Raw genomic sequence first — 20,898 nt, forward strand, 5'->3', positions numbered from 1 at the left:
AGAATTAGCTTTGCATTATTGGCAATAAATGTTGTAGTAAATGTAATAGACACAAATGCAGTACTTATTTACACTAATTTACACAAAAAATCACCACTATGCAAGATATTCTGGCAACAAAAATATATACATTGACCCGTAAAATGACTTCTCCTCCCATAAGCGAAAAAAAAACGTATTACATACGAGTCGCCGCACTTCAGTGCGACGCCAATAAAATGGGATGAGTGAGTGGATTTCTGTTTTAATAATTCTTACTTTGACATTATTGAAACAAGTCATTTAAACGCAACATGTCTCCACATCATGTAGAGTACAGTTGACTCTCATTATGCCGAGGTCGGATATATCGAACTAATGGAAATGAAAATACAAGTTAATGATTGGCATGTAAATACCGAAATACACACAATAAACCGAATTTCGAAGGATTTTACAGAAAAACATATTAAATAACGGAAACTCCTGTGACATATCGCATTTAATCCGTTATTCATGTTGTAATTTAATACATGATTCAACTAAAAGCAACACGAAGTTGCAAATATTCACTACTGATAGAGATTATTTCGGATGTGCGTATGAATCATCTTCATCACTATACCTGTTATACAACTATCTTATCGTATTCCAAAGGGAACTCAAAAATAATTACAAGTCAAGCATTTCCGTGTTTTACTGTTCCTCTTGACACAGGGTGACATTAAAATAAAATAAAGATGAGAAAAACATGAAGCCATGCCATGACTCGGATCCTGAATACATGCATACATTACAAATGATCTACCATTGCTATCCGGCCCGCTTACACCTGTCGTCTACGTCGTAAACCAGGGAACCAGATAGGGGGGGGGGACAATTGTCTTTACAATAACATTGTTACTTAAATTCTATGTCTTAGTGCTCATTAGAATCGTTACGTCCAGACGATTCTAATCAGCATTCACAACATAGGATTTTGGTAACTATTAAGACAGTTTTCTGTGGAAATACACCTCTTATCTAGATAAACCATTCCTTCTTAACAGATGCAAACACCGATATATTCCATTTATTTATGCTTTTAACTTCTCTGTGTAAGAAGATCATTTTTGAAAGTGTTTTAAGTTAATACAAAACAGAAAATCTTTGGACTGGATCTATGATACAAATTAATATGAATAAAATCCTGACTTACCGCTGTGGTTGTATAATAGGGTGCAGTGCACCCGGAAAATAAGGGAAGTAACTCACAGAGTAAATCAGCGCGATATTGCAATCGCACATTCTCGGCCCTTTCCGTCAAACATCGGAGGCAATAGTATGAATACACATTTCGGAAGCGGTATTGCGATCCTACCTACGCGCGTCAAAATGTAAGCAAAATGTGTAAACAAAGCGATAGCCTTTCAGAAATGTTTGAATTAACGAAGACAATCTTGTATTGATGTAAGTTTATTGAAGAAATGTACAGAATATGTTTTAAATAAGCAATGGCGATCTTTTTCTCAGCCACATAATTGTCAATATTTTTATGATAATGAATATCGCAAAATGAAAGTGAAAGTAGAACTTTCAGAAATGACAACCTGTCAACGTGTTGTTTTTGCTGGAACGATAGGGCGATTACACTCAATGTTTTATCTTTTTTAGCATAGGCTTTGTCAATGACCTTTATAGTATGGGTGGCTGTGTTATGATTTATTGCTATCATGTAACTGCATGATTGTGTATATGTTTACAATACAAAAAGCATAAATAATGATATAAATATACTGAATGAGCGTATAATAATCTGATTACTATAGCCGGGTCAATTAAGGACTTAAAATACAATTTTGTGTCCTGATTGCATGAAGACTTTAGATATTTATGCACATAGAGTATCAAGATATGGGGTGATCCACACAAAAAGTATGTTTGATCTGTGTTGTGCAGGTTCTTTTCCATTACTGTGAAAGTAAAAATTCCATGTGAAAAGAATGTCTTTTTTTCTGAAGTATTTCATTCAACCATTGCATATAATGAACTGTTTTGCGTATAATTTTCCATTTTAATGGGTGTTTGTTATTAGGTGATCAACAGGAGATGACCAGGGTGCCAGAGAAAAGGGATATACCGGACTCCATATAAAAGTGGTTAAATGGTATACATTTTATATTTGGCCAGTGCTCAAGAGAAAATGGGTATACATTTCAGAAAATTTTACAATTTAAAAAATGTTTAAATATCCCTTGACTAAGGATCCTAATTAATCTAGCATGAACATGTGTACTATATCTTGTTTACACTCACAACATTTCATGTACACATTTAATCTACCGATGTGTACAGATACTACTTACCATATATTTGACTGTATTGAATGTAGGAATTAGCTAAAATATCCATTAGAAAAAAATCAGGGTTGAATTTTCATTGCCTGAAGCTCTGACCCTGGAACTATGTTTATATATTTTAAAGCACACTGATTGAAGAAGTAAACCAATACATCGATACAACAGAGGGAATATCATCCCCTCTAAACAACATGATACATAATTATGTATAATATTTTTGGATCTGGATCTGGATCTGGATCTGGATCTGGATAGGTACACAGCAGGACCTTTCCGTATGCGCGCTGCGAGAGAGAGATGGGAGTGATTTTCATTTTAGATTTAATTTAATTCACTGAAATTTAACATAGAAGTTACCTTATGATCTCATATGATATAGATGTACATGATTGTATCAAGCAACATCAGATAATAAATAAATATCAGTATAAGTTACTGTTATGAATTCATTTAAGTCAATTTTATCATTCATATACATTAATTTTGTAAATATTATCAATATAAGTATACTTGATTGAAACCCTATTTGAAATAATACAGTTTGATATACTGTCTATAATGTAACTACACATCCAAGCAGTCCATCAAACCATTGCATCCGAGCCAACTGGTGTGCTAACGCACGAGCACAAAAGTCAAATGCCTTCTGACTTAGTGCATGTTACTATTTACAACAGCTATATTAGTTACAGATACATGCAATCTTTAATGACATCATCTGACCATGCATGTCCTAGATTTCATAATCAATGCCTTGGTCTGACACATTGGTAACATTAACGTGAAACTGTTACCAGGCTTCTGAAATAAGTTTTTATTGATTTTTATAAGGAAATCTAAATCAGGCACTTATTTTTCTTGTTTTAAACAGTCATAGATCAGTTGTGGCCTCTCGGTAATGATCCATTTTTGCTTACTTGTCATACCCTTAAAACTTACCACACTTCTACAATACCAAATCTGGATTTAGGTGATCTTCAATGGTACATTTACACTTAAGCTCTGTCACAAGAGTGCTGGTAAAGTCAAGACACATATTTAAATCTAGGCCATGTCATACTCAAAGTGTCAAAGACAAAATGAAAGATGCGTTCATTAATTATTGTCCCATTGTTTAATACTACTGTGAGATTTTATATAAAATAACTTATGACCATCATGTGAGAGAAAATTTACATTATCTTAGTAAATCAAGTTTAGCAGCCTTTTAGATAGAAAGTTGACTAGTTTTCAATGTCGCTTCTGGGGATCAAACCCGCAGCGCAACCTCCTGCAATCAAAGTCGACACTCTACAACTAGGCTTTTAGGAAGATTCTGAAAATGTTCGATCCCTCAAGAGCAACCAAACCAAAAATTAAGTCGAATGTTGCCGACTCGGTTTAATGGAGTCGGTTTATGAGAGATAATGGAAGGTGCAACATCTCTCACGCCCCTAGCAGCGCCTTTAACGGTATTCAATTCTCAACACGAAAGTGCTGGAATCATTGATCCCGAGGGACCAGAAGAAAAATACTTGATTAATGCTCGAAATAAAATCATTTGATTAATGACAATTCTTTTATTTGAGCCAGGTCACTTGAAAAGCACAGTCTAATCTGTATCCAATTAAACTATTTGATATTGCCAGAAAACCGCTTTTAAGCAAACAGCTGTCAAGCGACCGCAGGCTGATCTGGATCCAAACTGGCCACAATCGCCTTAATGTCTCTTTTGCTGTGACACAGTTCATTTAACTTTAAAATGATATCAAGTACTGAAATAGAAAGAAAAAATAATACAAACCAGTCAAGAGTTTGTAATCAATGTGGAAATTTGGGACAGATTGGTGATCTGCATATCCCATATATCATAGTCATTCAATAAGTCATAAAATGCTCGAATACAATTGATAAAGCAAAATGTGACTTAAATTGATAACTTAAAATACCAGTATGCCAGTTTTGCCGTGTCAAGCTGCCAAGATCCAGAAAGTCCTTCATTCACATCGAATATATTCTTCGAATTCCATCCATTGTTATCATTGGCGTAGATTTAGTGTATAAATAACTCATATATCCTAAATAACAGTTTCTAAATAGTCAAACAAGCCGATTTATGATCTAAAAAAGGTTTAACACGGATGTCATCTTTCTCTCATGGGCGCGGCTATTGCTGTTTACATGTTGGTATCACGTGGGCGGTTTACTTCCAACCCGTACTTCCCCCGAGTCGATTATTGATAATCTGCGAGGGGTACCGAATGCGCGATATTGCTCACTTTTGTATATACTATCAAATGTTTTTTTTTAGACACAATCTTTGACACAAAGTATAGACACAATCTTTGGATAGCGTTAAGTCTATATATAAAGAGTTAAAATTACCCATTTAACAGTTCTGAGGAGGGAATGACGTCCTCATCTCATCCTGCTATTTTCCATAGTCTCAGCCGAATGCATGAGCATAATTTTAGTTTCGTTGCCGTTTCCATGAACATTTTATAATTAGTCACGGTCGTTATCATCAGGCGTTTTTCAAAATCCACTCGAATTTAATCGTTGATAAAACTATTGTTTGTTTATGTGGGATGATGTAATTTGGAATAACCGAAGACAAATTACTAAAGATGTTAATTAAATGTAGCTCATATATTTATCTTTGGTGTAAATCCTGTGTAATTAGAGTTTGACTGAGAGAGTGGTGAATTCTGTTAGATTTTTTTGCATATTCTAACGGATTTCTTGAATAGTAAGCAGCTACGAAGGTAGGGATTACGTTCACAAAGTCCTTCTTACTAAGGCTATAAAAGAATTCGCTCAAACCTGCTCAACCAGTACTTTACATATAAAAAAAGGGAAATACACTCCGCTTTCCACCGACATGTATCTCAGTCGTCGCATGATCCACAGTCGTCGCTGAAGTCGATCGAACGGTGCGTTCATGGACTGTTTTCGGGGGGGGGGGGGGGTTGCGCAAGGTCAGAAAATGTTCGCAAATATAATATTGTGTTTTCGGAGATGTCATATCCCATGGACACTTTTATTAACACTTTATATGCTGATGGTATTAAACCAATAAACACCAAAGAAATAAATACTCTTCGTAATCACCAGTCGACAAAAAGTGTGCCGTTAATTCATATAGAAAATGCTTTCACTATACACTGCCTATATGTAATTTCATTATTTCATTAGACTATGTGCATGTAACGTTAACGGAACATAACAAACGCGTTCCCTTTGTGCGATTTGCCATAAATAGCAACTCGCTCTAACGTGCAAAATTTTATAACTTCCCATCCTTGTAATGCCTCATCAGACGTGGTGTTTTCCAGTCAGTCTTATTTTCTACATTGAAATCAGGGATGGGCATTTTTATATTCGAATATTCGGATATTAATATCCGGCAAAATAATAAATATAAAAATTCCTATTTTGATATTCGACTGTAATAGAAAATAACAATATTCGAGATAAAAACAGCTGTTTGTAGGACAACAAAAGTCACATTTAACTGTGTGTGCGCACAAGCTAATCAGTGACGACACTTTCCGCTTAAACTGGATTTTCGCTACAAACGTACTAACTTTTAACAAAAACTCCAATTAAAGCCAGAACCGTTTCCCTGATTAGCCTGTGCGGACAGTACAGGTTTATCTGAGACGTCACTTTTAGCACATGCTATAAGCACGGTTGTTTCTGAGCGCGGTTCAAATGGTTTTATGGAAATATGATAATGCAAACGGCATATTAAGCTAGTCAATTGTTCCATGCGTTTGTATCAGTCGAGTGGCTTGTTTGATGACGTATCTCACGAGAGGCGGAGCCTCGAGTGTGATAGGAAATAGCGCAAGCCACGAGACTGATCCAAACATTTGTAAAAATTGACTTGCGTAATATTCCTTTTTTCTTTCATACCTTATGATAAAATATTACAGTTCTGCAGTGAAATAACAGCAGTGAAAATAAACAAATTGTTATTTTCACCGATGAAAATAACAAATTTTCGGAACTACTTTTTCTCTTTTAAGATTATCATATCAAGATTGTTATGATCACGAGTGAATTAAAATCGGTATTCCACCGAATCCAGCATATTTTCTTTATATTTTATGCTTTTTTTTCACCGTTTATTTACATTGTAAAAGATTTTAACTGGAGAATTTCGCTGGAATAGTGACGTCATTTCGTCGAAAAACATGACGTCATTTTGGGTATTTAAATGTATTGAGGCACACCACGGGAGAAAGGGTAACTTTTCAGCGAAAGGGAAACAGCTGTTAATTATGTTTTTGAAAAAGGGCATAAAAGAAACAGAAAATGTGTTCATGTCAGTGTAAGATCGCTTGTTATTTAAGTCGTGATCATAGAAAAATATATTTTCTATGATCACGAGTGAAATAACAAACTATCTTACACTGACATGAACAAATACCCTCTATATAATATACATTTTTGAATTATTTAAGTAAAAAAAAATGAGTTAAAGCGTTCATAATTAACCAAAAATGCTCTTATAATTGTCTGCATTCAAAGTGACGTCATTAAAAGTAGTCCGGTAATACGGAATTGGAAACCAAGCGAGTAGCATGGGGAATTATTTATGCGCAGTTGTATTTTACCGATTGATACAACTTGTATTGTTTGGTAACATAAAGCAGGTATATACTAAATGTATATTACGCTCGTTTTTCAATTCCAAACGTCTTTCAAGGAGTGTCGCCCTACTTACTGCGCGTCACTCGGTACGACTTTTCAACAATTGGATACATTATGTCCTCGCCGGAGGCGTACGGTTCCGGGAAATATATGGCGTCATGCAACCGGATGTTGTGGTCCTTCATAAGCGTCTTCAGGCTCTCGGCTGTCTCGTTCCAGATAGAGCTTGCACCTACCACCATGGTCACCCTAGGAAAAACAACGTTTGTTTAATACATTCATACATTATACCATATCGGTCGAAAAATAATTACAATGTGCTAATTGTAGCCTGAAAATCAGCTTTTGTAATCGACACATAGTCAGTTTTTATAATATCTTAAGGTTTAGCTGATATATACTTAGTTTGTCCTAACATTTTAGGTTTTGTTGATGAACTTAGTTGTTCATAACTGATTTAGGTTAAGTTGATATATACTTCGTTTTTCATAAAATCCTTAAGTTTAGTTGGTATATGCTTAGCATTTCATAACATACTTAGATTTAATTCATATATACTTATTTTTTCACATAATCTTTAAGTTTAGAATATATAACAACTGAGTTTGTCATAAAATGTTTTTGTTAAGTTAATGTATACTTAGTTAAAAAAAAGTTTCAAAACATTTTTCATTTGATGTTTTTGTTCATGGAAACATATAACGTGTTTAATGTTTTGCTTATGAAATAAACAATTCTACTATTGTTATAATAAAATGTATTGTTAGTTTTATGGAAATGTATAAGTACTCGAAAGACAATGTAGGTTTCTTACGTTTAAAAAGAGATGAACTGATACCTTACAGAGTTACGAATCAGCACTTACGTATGCCGGACCAACGCTTCACTAAAGGCAGTGTAAATAGCACAACATGGAAGATTCTTATGCAACATGCTTAATACAAGCTTTCTATATAAAAATAGACGTTCTGAATCCATTTGTCTCGAAGAAATTAAGATTAATTCCACGCATCTTTCATTAAACCAATGTAGATCAAGAGGAAGTGAAGAGTTTTTAAATTAGCACGTGTGTTTATCGTGACTGATGTAATAGTTGTGTTTGCCTGTAGCAATAGAAAGTCGAGTTTTCAGCCTTGATAACCATACTTCTGTTTATCTGAGAACCTTCTGTGTTAAGCATCGTTCAAACATTTCTGATAAATGGTATACCCTTCGTCGAAAGATCTGATAACCCTATCCCTGTCTGTCATTAAAACATGGGAAACACAATTTATTTTTTGGAGCATTATTGCACACGATATGTTTTATGCTTATATCTATATAAATGATAACATTCTTAATTCTTGCTAACGATGTTTATACATAATCTTTCAGAAGGGTTGTGGCTCGTCGTTCTCTCTTCGAAAACAGCTCATTTTGAAATACAGAAGCCAGTGGATTAGTCTCGCTCTAAGACAAAATTGGGCTTAATGCATGTGCGTAAAGTGTCGTCCCAAATAAGCATGTGAAGTCCTCACAGGCTAATCAAGGTTTACAGTTTCCGTCTCGACTGGATTTTTCCCTAAGAACAGACCTAATTTTAACAAAAAATACCATAACATTGGAAAGTGTCGTCCTTGATAAGCCTGCGCGAACTGCACAGGCTAATATGGAGCGACACTTAACGCACACGCATTACGCCCGGTTTTCTCGGCACGAAGCTCATTGTTAAATGCTAGTTTTCAATGGAATAAATATTGTTTTAATATTAAAATTCTACAGCGCGGTTTTCGTAATTATGAAAAATACTACTAGGTAATAAAAGATATTTACTCAAAGCGAATTCGACTTAATACACGGCCTTTGTGTGTATCGCATCGAGCCATTCAGATATCTCGATAAGATAGAACAAATGATCACCTTAATACATACAAAATCATAAATGAAATCGAAACAACACATCAAAAATTCCCTGATTATGTATCTCAATACTGTTCGTTGTTTCATTAGCGATTATAGAATTGGGCCTACCTTTTCCATTGGTAATACTGCAAGATGGCGAGCATAGACTCGGACACCCTGGCTGTGATTGCGTGATATCACGTGATAGCGTGCATGCCCGTTCCATTGGTAGTACTGGAGGACAGCGATTATATACGTGGACCAACCTGTTCCATTGGTACAACTGCAGGATGGCTAGTAATGACTGTGACACCTTGCCGATGATAACGTGATATCACGTGATATCATGCCTACCTGCTCCATTGGTAGTACTGCAGGATGGCGAGTATAGACTTGGACACCTTGGCCGTGGAAGGCTGGGTTGTTGCGAATGTCCGCCGTGTCTGCATGTCTTCTTCACTCCAGCTCTTGGAGTCGTGGCATTTCTGAAAACATGAAAACATACTTTTAATAACTGACATTTTCAGAAAAGTTAACGATTGAATGAATCTATATTTTTCTATTTTTGTTCAAAAAGGCATGATGTGCAGTAAACTTAAAATGAATACGTGGACGCTTATGTACAATTTTAGTAGACACTGTGTGCTGTTGTTGTTTTTTGTTTAAGCATATACGCCTTAGAATGAAATGAAATATTTTCTTTCTACTTATTATTTATAATCAACATCGTTTAAAATAAAGATGCTATTAAAAATTATAACACAATAAATACATTGGAACTGGTAAAACTTGCACCGTGACATTGACTTATTATATGTATTTATGTTATTATTCGAAACAAGTGACACTATTGAACGCCAGTACTATAAAACAAACTATTCGCAATAAATGAGGTCAAACACACTAACAAAAGTGATAGTTTTCGGCGGTAACTTTTCATTTTGCTGTATACAATGCTTTTTTACAATATTATTGCTGCCAAATTGCAGCAGGTAGGTTATCTCAAAAGACGCATTTATGTATGCCAAAAATACAAGTAAGTTAATGATCGCTATTCACAAATAAAATACCGCCATGCATTTTGTCTACATGTTTTACCTGACAACACAGTTGTCCTTGTCTTGGTTATAACTAGTCACCATTATGCCATATAAAGTAGTTTTTATTTAGTACCAACCTATTTAAACTGCTCGAAATCATTTACATAATAATGGCTTACAATATTTAATCAACTGACAAAAACAGTTTTAAACCATAATGTGTCACACAACAAAGGAGTTAACGGCAACTTATTTAACATATATTGCAACATATGTTTTATTGTTTCCGTTCTCTACAAAAACATGTTTAATGTAGTGTTTTATTTATTGTCTTATATTGAATCAGCCATTCGCCTTAAATAAAAGACTAATAGACAGTGATTTGTCTTCTGATAATGTTTCTGGTGTTTCATTTTTCTAAATATTTCAACATAAATTGTCGTTCAATATCATATGTTAATGTATTTTCTGTAGGAACCGTTCTCAGCCGTCATAGAACTCATTGAACGTATGCATTATGCAGCATAAAAACAAAACGGAGACCTTCTAATGTGCCTTGTTAACAGCAAACAACAAACACATACACAGGCCCAGTTAAAGCGGAAAATACACTATACCTGTCTAAGTGCAACACTTAAATGAAATTTAAGAATGTAAAAAGAATGGCATGTCAATTGTTAGAACAAAAGACTCAGGCTTTGGTATCTGTTTATTTAATCAACAGCTGGTTTTTGTTCTTTTTGTTAACATTAGTTCTTACGTAGATGCAAAACATATGCATTTGATTTGACAACGGGCACTGATTTTTTTAACGTAACTTCATATATCCACAATGGTTTTTTAGCATTATGAATATATTAATATATATATGACATGATCATATTGACCCGGCTGATACGAATATTTGCCCGCACGAGACGTCAATTTGTAAGTTTATACATAAGCGTAACGTTCATATATCAGCTTAATCCTTTCTTGTTAACAAGACTTCAGAGCGTAGCGACGTATATGTACACAATAATTTGATACTAGTGCATATAACAAATAATACAACATCGTGGATCTAAATCAATCATAAAATGACAGCAGCATAATTATTATTTTCCTTGTGGTTTTTCCGGAGTTGCATTTTGTGAATACTTTGTAATACTTAGTGTTACAAGCTCTCTCTTAGAAATATAAAAAATAAAAAACTGGTTTCTTTTCATTAAAAGTAGTTTTCATTTAAACATTTTTTGCAGATCATTTGCAAATACAGAATAATGGAATAAATAAAATGCGTTCTATTTAAAGTTTTTTAAAACGACCTTACGCTATAATCTTTAACAGAAAACATGCAGGCCTATTCAGTGTGTTTTTGAAGCTTAAGTCAATTATACAAACACTGACGTGTTTTTTAACAAGCACACTACTTCCTACGCACCTTTTTAAGGTTTCTGGTGAACAGACAAACAAGTGTTACACTGATTTTTATTGTTTGTACAATGGAATACAACAAAACAAAGCTGACAGAAATATTGCTGTTTCAGATGATTAAATTATTCACTTAAAATGCATTCAACGCATTTTGTCATACGAGGATAAAACAATAAGTGCGTCTATTTTTACAACAACTCACATATTTGTGTGCTTTTTCATTGACAAACTTAACAATAAAAGTATTTTGCTAGCGTCATGATGTGGCTGTGTATGGAGTCTTCCCAATCCAGAGACAATCCCATGATAATTAATTGCGTGCGGAAATGTGCTTGATCGGATATAAATTAATATATATATGAATACATTATTTGTGAATACTCTATATTTCTATAAGTCAGGCATCAAACGACCGATATATTACAAGTTGTTCTTGTAGATCAATGTCCATATACAATCTTCATGGTGGTAAATATAGTTTATTATCATACCACCGAATTGATATCTGCCTGATATAACGTTGCTTGAAATATTTTTTTATATCATGGTCAACAGGAAGTTCTTATATCAGTCATGTGTGGAGGATGGTCAAATTATTCGGAATCAACTATAACGTAATCATTTTAAGTAAAATCGAATCAGATTAAACAAAACAAACAATTGATACCAAGACGTAATATATTTGAAACACAAAATGCAATACAAACAGCAAAACACATTGTTTTACAAATATTTAGCGCGCATGCTCATGACGTCATTATTTGACGTCATTATAGCGATTTTTTCATTATTACTTTAAAATCGGGGACGTAGAGGTATGATAAACAGAAAAAACAGGTTACTGCTGTAATATATCAGGCTCGGCACGAATAGAATATTCTAAGCCTTGCCTGATATATTACAAAAAGATCAGGCAGTAACCTGTTATTCTCTATTTATCATACCACCGCATATCTGCCTGATATAACGTTGCCTGATATATTTTTTATATCATGGTCAACAGGAAGTTGTTATATCAGTCAATGTTTGGAGTTACGTGGGATTTGCAATAAAGTCAACAATTTCTATCAACATGAATCAGGTTCAACAAAACAAACAATTTGATACCAAGAACTAACATATTTTATTCTTGTGTTTTTTTTATCACCACAGTACGCACTACAGAAGTTAAATGACGTCATCAATCGGACAATAAATCTTAAATATCGATATAGTCATTGCACTCGCAAGTGTTGCACAGAAAATCAAGAAAAATGATAACTGTATGCTAATCCTCAACTATTTAAACAAACGATTTCACACGCGTATGTCAATATTGACACCATCATCAAAATGTCAATTTCAATACACATCTCAAAAATGGCATCTCCAAACTATTCGGTGAAGTGTGTTCTTCGATTAAATTTGACGCTGCAGTCCATTCCTGATCTCCAATTCAAGACGTTTATAATAAAAGCGGGTGTACTCTTCCCATTCGTAGTGAAAACAACTTTTGTTCTCTATGCGATGTTCAAATTAAGCGATTATTCGTGTCGTCTGTTCGAACGCCGTTGCTACATGTATGTCAACGTGTAAAAGCCGGATCAGCAAAATCAGCAGCGATCCGCACATTTTAAAATATATAAAAAAAATGGATAGTTTCTCAGATTTATAGGAAAATGAGGTATGATAAACAGAAAAAACAGGTTACTGTCTCATCGTTTTGTAATATATCAGGCTCGGCACGAATAAAATAACGGCTCGGCAAGCCTCGCCGTTATATTATTCTAAGCCTCGCCTGATATATTACAAAACGATGGGACAGTAACCTGTTATTCTCTATTTAGCAATACACACACAGCTTCGTATTGTACGATAGTATGAGTCTCGTTCGTGGAAAACTGAGCTTCGTACATGTGCGCAAAGCGGCGTCCCCGATTAGCCTGAGCAGTCCGCACTGGCTAATTAGGGAAGACAAATTTGCGCCTTAACTGGATTTTCGTTCAGATGTCTTCTTTTAAACGAACAATACAATAAAAGCGGAAAGTGTCGTGCCTGATAAGCCTCTGTGAAATGCACAGGCTACTCTGTAACGACACTGAACGAATCTGCATAAGGCAAATTTTTAGCACAAAGTGACTCTTACTATGATCAGGAAGCTTTTTGGGTTATTATTTAATTAAAGTTATGGAGTGCGCCCTGACAAACTTACGCAAGAAGCAGAAAATTCAATAAACAAAGAATATAAACGCGTGTAGTATGTTTGCGAAACACGGTTGGAGTATTTTAAATTTCCTGACAAACGATTAACACATTATTCGTTTTAACAGAACATTTCAATATTTATTAAATAATTCTACGGAATTTGTTTCTTTGAATATGATTTTATTCCTACGGATATTGAAGCAAATACATTGGGCATTCAATTTATATATTACAACACGCCCATCATCAAAGCAAGAGAAAAGTGAAAAGCTTTAAAAAGAAGGTAAAGATATATATCTTATTTTCGAAAATAATTAGGAAAAGTATTTTCAATAATTATCTTTAAGAGAGACATGCGTATATCGGCTAGTCTTTTATTATTAGCGAGTGACCAATTAACTAGACATTACGACACAAAATTCAATAATACATCTCTTTCAAGTTTTAAATACATGGAAATTATCGAAGAAACACTTATTGATGTGATAAAACAGTGCAAGTAACTTGTCATAGACTAATAGTTAATGAACCGCTTATAATTCAAAAAAAGCTTGTTTGACTACATCAAACATTGTGTGACAATGTAAAGCAAAATAATAATGCAATTAAAACACTGTGTTTTTGCGACAGATGTCATTGATATCTTTCTATTTGCGGTTTGCTCAACGATCTCACAAACTTACACAATTTTGAAGGGTATGTCTATTGACTTAGTGCATTTCAATTTTACAAACTATTTTTGTGTACGTTTTAAGACATATTTTCAAGAAAAATAGGACCCGCTGGCGACCTCATTTGTAACTATCTATATTAGCGATATGTTGTTATGCTATGAACAAATGCCATGAGTCGCTATGGACTCTTAACGAGATTACAGTTGTATGATCAATTATTGTGTGCGACATAAATTTAGAGTAGTTTAATGATCCATTATTGTGTGCGACATAAATTTAGAGTAGTAAATTCACATGTTATGCGTATTATTTTGGTTTATCACAGTAATCACAGTTAATGCCCGGCGTTTAAGACCTTGCCCGAACATTATAAATATAATACTAATAATAATCAGGCTGCTGTCATAGATTTACAGTTGTCAGTATTTTCCTCTATTCAAAAATAAAATGTGTTTACTTGGATTTCCGCTTCCAGTTATCAATAATAACCGATCTAGTAATATTATAATATCAAGATATCGAAATGGACCAATAAACTCGAATTCGTCAGCGAGAAAATATTGACACATTCGTATCTGTACGTTCACACTTCCCTTTAATTGTTATTCTGTTTTAATAAAGAGTAAGAAATAACAGCAACAAACTATTTTGCTCATGCACTGTCTCTTTCAATTCCTGAAATCTAGAAGAGGCAGTTATCTTATCTTGTTTCTCACGATCGAATTCTTCTCAGATATAGAAAGTCGACCCGGTCCGATACATTGTAGTCGCCCGACAGATACGAACAGCGGCCCGCTCGTAAATTTATAACTTTTTATAATAAAAATATTTATTGTAACGTTATTATTTGATAAATATTTACCGGAAACAGGTTATTTGTTTTGTAACTTCTTGTCAGATATATATCCATAGGAGCGTCCATAAATCATTTTAAGAATATTTTGATCGAAACCGGTTGATTGTTTACCACGGACGTGGAAGTCAATACGTGCAAACTAGTTCTCTTATATGCGCGTAACGATTAAGAATCATATACGCTGTCAAATATTTATTTTCTAGTTATATTTGATTTTATTTAAGAGAGATAGAGATAGATATCAAATTGTACATTTAAAATATAAATAGCCATGAACCATGTTACGTATTATCAAGAGTATAATTCACAACCAGCGGTAAAGAGCTTGAGAAATATATAACTTTCAAATCAATTATACTGGGTATTCTAGCCAGTCTTCAATAGTCAAATGAGAGAAATCGTGAAGCGGAATATTTTTACAAAGTAAATGATATTAAGGAGATCATAATGTATGCAATGCTAGTTTGATTTAACATAGAATTAAGAAGTAATATTTTTAGATTCATAAAAACAGCTTTTGTAGTTTTGAAGTTTAACAATTGGGCCATGTTATGAGAACACTGGGCATAATGCATGTGCGTAAAGTGTAGTCCCAATTTGCTTAGGCAGTCCGCACAGGCTGATCAGGGACGACACTTTCCGCTTTTATGGTATTTTTAGTTTCAAGGAAGTCCCTCCTTAACGAAAATCAAGTATAGGCGGAAAGTGTCGTCCCTGATTAGCCTGTGCGGACTGCACATGTAATCTGGGATGACACTTTACGCACATGCAATAAGCCCAGTTTTCTCAGAACAAGTCTCAATTAACCCGAAGACGTCAGCGCTCTTTGTTTGAGCGTCGCATAAGAATGACAAAGAATGGTTCATGCATTGGCAGATAAATCTTAACAATGCATACATGTTGTTGATTGTTACAGGACATTATAAATATGTTCGTAAGTGAAACGAGAAATACATCTGAATATTACCGGTCGGGTTGTTTGTCGTATGTGGAGCTTAATGTCGGACTGTCAACGTGCGATGTGTCACAAACCGAAAGTCAGGCACTGTATGTGAAAATGTTATTTTTTTAATGTGAACTAATTTATTATTGACTTACAAAGATTCATATCTTTTTGTTAAAATTAAATTGACTGACAAAAACATTTCACATACATATTATGTACTTTCAATGGCATCGAAAACTCTTTTGTAACTGTCCTTTATCAACACAACATTTACGTGTATCGGACATTTACCGATAGAGATGTCAAAATTCGGTAATTTTGTCTTCAATGCCAGACATTTTGTAATAATATTCGTCGGACACGATCAAGTTAATATACGTGTTAGTTTATTGAACTTATAGAGAATACTAGGTCGGTGCCGAATAAAGCAAAGTTTATTTTGCGAGGCTTAGAAAATCTGAACCACGAGCCTTGGCGAGTGGTTCAGAGTTTCGTGCCGAGCAAGATAAACTTTGCTTTATTCGGCACCGACCTAGTATTCGATTTATCCCATCAATTTTCTTAGTCGTAAATTATTTCTTTAAACATAGAATAGGAAAATCGAACTAGACGGAAAATTCCCAATGATATTTTAAGCAAACATTGTTTCATTATTTTAATCGTGTCGAGCCTAATACATTACAAAAAGATCAGTAACCAACCTGTTTTTTCGTTTATTATACCTCCAGGTCCCCGATTTTAAAGAAATAATGAAAAAAACAGACACTAAACAACAGCATCTTTAGCGTGAAACTACATGCATTGTGTCGTATGACGTATTAATAATGACGTCACGAGTACGCGCACTTAATATTTGTAAATAATGTTTATTTGCTTTTTGAGTTGCATTATGTGATAAAACTATATTACATATTGGTATCAAATTGTTTGTTTTGTTGAATCTGATTCGATTTTACTAAAAATGATTACTTTATAGTTGATTCCGAGTAATATGAACATTCTTCGCCGCGCGTGACAGCTATATTTCAGCACTGCTGAAATAAAGGTAAATTTATTCCACAGTGGTTTATTTCGACAATGCACGTCTGATGATGGGATAAAAAGCGATGAAGCCACCCTATGGGATGGTGGCGAATTAATTTAAAAAACGTCCGATTATAATATGTAAAATATTATTTAGGACTTAAATGTGCGCCAATGTCAAGTAATTGGCTTCACGTCAAGCAGAGTGAATCGTTATTTATATTTTTAAAATCATTCATTTCGCTAAATAAAACCAAACATATAAGATATATCGGACGAAGAGCATACTTGTTGTTAAAGAGATGAATGACCTGTCAGACATAATGGTGTCATTTGTAATCTCTCTTTGTGTTTTAAAAACTCATAGAATCTCTTTCGTGGACGCTAAGGAGTGGTATTGTCGTCAGTAATGTATTTCCAATGACGGTCACCATACAGTCGCTTGACGAGTTATTTGCAGACAGTTCAATCTATTCATAAATTGAACTTTCAAATTTAAAATAGCTAAAGTAGTATTTAGAAGGATAAATACGATTTGATAATCATAAAGACTAGTTTTCGCGGATCTAAGAAATAAAGCAGGCACAAGACATAACGTTTATTATTCAATATTTTTCACCAATAATGTTTTAATTAAAAACCCCTAATATTATCCCATACAACCTTAATTGTCAAAATTTTCAAAAACAATTTCCTAGCAGTTAAAATAAATCTAATCAATAATGCACCGCGTGTAAGGACCATATAACATTTATCAAAGGTTATTAGCGAATGGCATGTATTTCGGTTTACGTATGTTCTAAAGACATCTATTTAGTAGCAGTATTGCTAATTTTTCGAATGTAAAAAATTTAAAATACGAAATGAATATTTTTTAACTTGGTAAATCTCATTTACTTTCCTTGAAGTAATCGTAAGAACGTTCATTTACACGTTAACACTCTATGCTTATATATATGGTACATAACTTTAAATGAAAGTGTTCACATATTTTCTTAATGTCAAAAACTAACTTCAAATAAATTCATTCATAAACATATAATGATTGAACTAGTCCTTTACACCTATAAATATTAGTGCAAACCATGGATTATTTTTTTGACTTTTTTTCAGAAATCGAACTCAGCACCTCTGAAATCAATATCTGCCTTCCACTAAGTAATGGCAGGCTCTCTGAAAAGTTGTAAGTGTATTTTTAAACGATATTTCAGAAGCTCATGTATTTTTCTGATTGTCGATGAAAACCGTTACAAAAAAAATTATATGTTATTGATTTCGATTGATGACTATCCACAAATAGACCGATACCTTTATAAACAATCTTAGTCAGGAATGTTATTTTGCATTTTTAACAATAATGCATGCATTCGTTTTTTCATATTTGACAAGTTTGGAAAAAAAGTTTTCGTCAAAAGTTGAACCAGTCCATTAAGACCAACATATTTTAATTGTCGTATCGTGTTAATATGTGTATATATCCACTATTGTGATGTTTCTTATTATAATAAATTCAAATCAGTACTCTATGGAGAATGTATTGGATTGTAAGAGCTTATAGCTTATTAGATATTTATACGTAAACGCAAATGTATTTATCAATTGCAGGTATTACCTACACGTTTTTCTTGTAATGAAAACCTTAGAGTAAAAAGACTTTAGGACGTAATGAAAGGCGGTTGTCGATAAATGAATTTGACAATATTTGCGACATAAATTTAATAACGCATAGATTATGTATACTAGTGATTGTTTAAGTATTTTATGGGTGTAAATGAAGTTATATTACTCTCAAAATTTCAGTAACAAAAAAGCACCTAAACTTTTAAATGATGCGAAAAACGACGAGAGGGAAAATGTTTTTCCTTATGTTTGTATGTACTTGAATATAATAGATAAATTAAAGGTTTGTATTAAATAAAAGGTGACCGGTTTCCGAACAAAGTAATCTGAGTAAAATCGTAAAACTTAAACTAATTCTTTACATCGTAATAATAATAAGTATTCTTCCCCAAAGAGACCAAGAAACGTTTCATTAAGCCATAGGCTTTCGATGCCATCGAGCAAAATAAATAGGTTTAAACTCAATTTAAATAATAAATTTTTTCGTGTACTAAATTGGTAGACCGGTATTTGTTCATTTTGAAATTGTGCAACTAATTTAGAATGCCGCTTTGATTTTCTCCTGAGACCGACCATTAGGACGAATTTAAATACAAAATATAAATATGCTTTATGTATAATGAGCTTGATAATATAAATCGATACATCATAAAAAAGGAACATGATGTCAAGCAGACGACTTACGTATCCGATCATGGGAAGGTTCCATGCCGCCGCCACCGTCGACTCACAGTGACACGACTCGTCAGGCCCGATGAACGCGATAATCTCGTTCCCGTAGTGTGACGTCATCGCGTTTATTGCGTTCAGGGAGCTGCGGTCTGTGTCGTTAAAAAGGCATTCCAGTCGATATCCGGGCAGCAGCGACTTGTTCTGGTTCACAATGTCCAGGGCACTGAAGAATGCTCCGGCGAATGTTTTGGATCCTTGAAGATCGCCGGAGGAGGTGAGGAAGGAGATTTTCAGCGGGACACGAGTATCCTCCACCGCCGACGCCGACCAGCTCAGTGCAGCCAGACTTACAGACCAAAATGTCAAAGTTCGCCAGGTGACGCAACTCGGTGTCTGAAAATCTCGCATGTTCGTGTAGTTTGTTTACATTTTATATAAACACAATTATGCCTACACTAATAGGTATTTTTAACACATTTATTTCAATGACTGTTGCGCTTTGGTTACTCGCAAGGGTTAACTGTCAAACATGTCGTGCAGATTGTTCAGGATTATGTGGATTTGAATCAGTCCCTCTGGAATGTTTACACGTGTGTGTAAAATGCCAATTCCTATAGTTCTTTCAAACAGTTAAGTGTTATCATTAACTTCATTCAATGTATTTATATTTAAAAAAAAAAACAAATTTAACGTAAAACGAGTTGTTCGATATTTTATTTACTAATATTATATTTATATGGTTATAAATATCACTTTCACTGAAATTTGAAACTCAGTGTTTATCTCTTCGATCCGACAAAAAAAACGTAAATTCCTATTTAGTGAGGATGTGAGCCGCCTGTTTTTAATAATATCGTACAGTTTAATATCCACCGATAAGACGTGCAAAACGAAATGTTCCTTTGTCGGGTTAAACAAATAATCTGAAATAAAATTTAATTTAATTTGTATTTGTATGTATCACGCTGAAAAATCCGACAAAAATAAAGTGATTACGTTTTAAATATAATATAAATATTGACACGTTCCTTGTAAACTCCGCGGACCGTATAACGAAATGGTATACATAAGACTATATATAGAAATTTGATATAGTTTACGTTCTCAACTCATTCATTGCGACGTGTTGAACTAATGAGGAAAACAGTTTTCAATCTTAATTATACAAATCACAGTATTGAATATTTGTATTCTCTCGCTCAGCGAGTTTAAGTCAAACATAGTTAAAGCACTTAAGTAAAAGTTCAAATCCGAAAGCAAACATATCCCGGTGTTTCGAGTGGAAGTCCGCGTGATTAACTGTACCGGTAGCGGCGAAGCGCTGTTCGCTCTCACTGCCAGCTGACGGCTGCTAACCGCTACTGAACCAATACCAGCCGCGCACCGATACTCGCAGTAAGCAAATACCAGTGCCTTATCGGATCCATTTCGGATCCATTTCGTGATTCGCAAATATAAAATAAAAGTACAATAAACTGTTATGTACTATAAATATCTGACTTGAATATTCATTTTAAAATCTTAACTCTTTCAGTGCGGGAACCGAATTTTGAAGGCCTGTGCAAACAGTTTGGATCCAGATGAGACGCCACAAAACGTGGCGTCTCATCAGGATCCAAACGGTTTGCTA

At 34.1% G+C, this 20,898-nt stretch overlaps 1 protein-coding gene across 1 annotated transcript in view; it reads right to left on the minus strand.

Moving 5' to 3' along the window:
* Nucleotides 1–20,393, minus strand: part of LOC127871189 (guanylate cyclase 32E-like) — a 59,013-nt gene extending 38,620 nt beyond the window's left edge. The window contains exons 1-3 of the mRNA XM_052413931.1: nt 19,281–20,393; nt 9,192–9,322; nt 7,030–7,205 (exon numbers count right to left, since the gene is read on the minus strand). Coding sequence (XP_052269891.1) covers nt 7,030–7,205; nt 9,192–9,322; nt 19,281–19,676 — 703 coding nt within the window. The 5' untranslated portion in view covers nt 19,677–20,393. The remainder of the gene's footprint in view (nt 1–7,029; nt 7,206–9,191; nt 9,323–19,280) is intronic.
* Nucleotides 20,394–20,898: the final 505 nt, after the last annotated feature.

This window comes from Dreissena polymorpha, chromosome 3, assembly GCF_020536995.1.
Source record: "Dreissena polymorpha isolate Duluth1 chromosome 3, UMN_Dpol_1.0, whole genome shotgun sequence".
NCBI lineage: Eukaryota > Metazoa > Mollusca > Bivalvia > Myida > Dreissenidae > Dreissena > Dreissena polymorpha.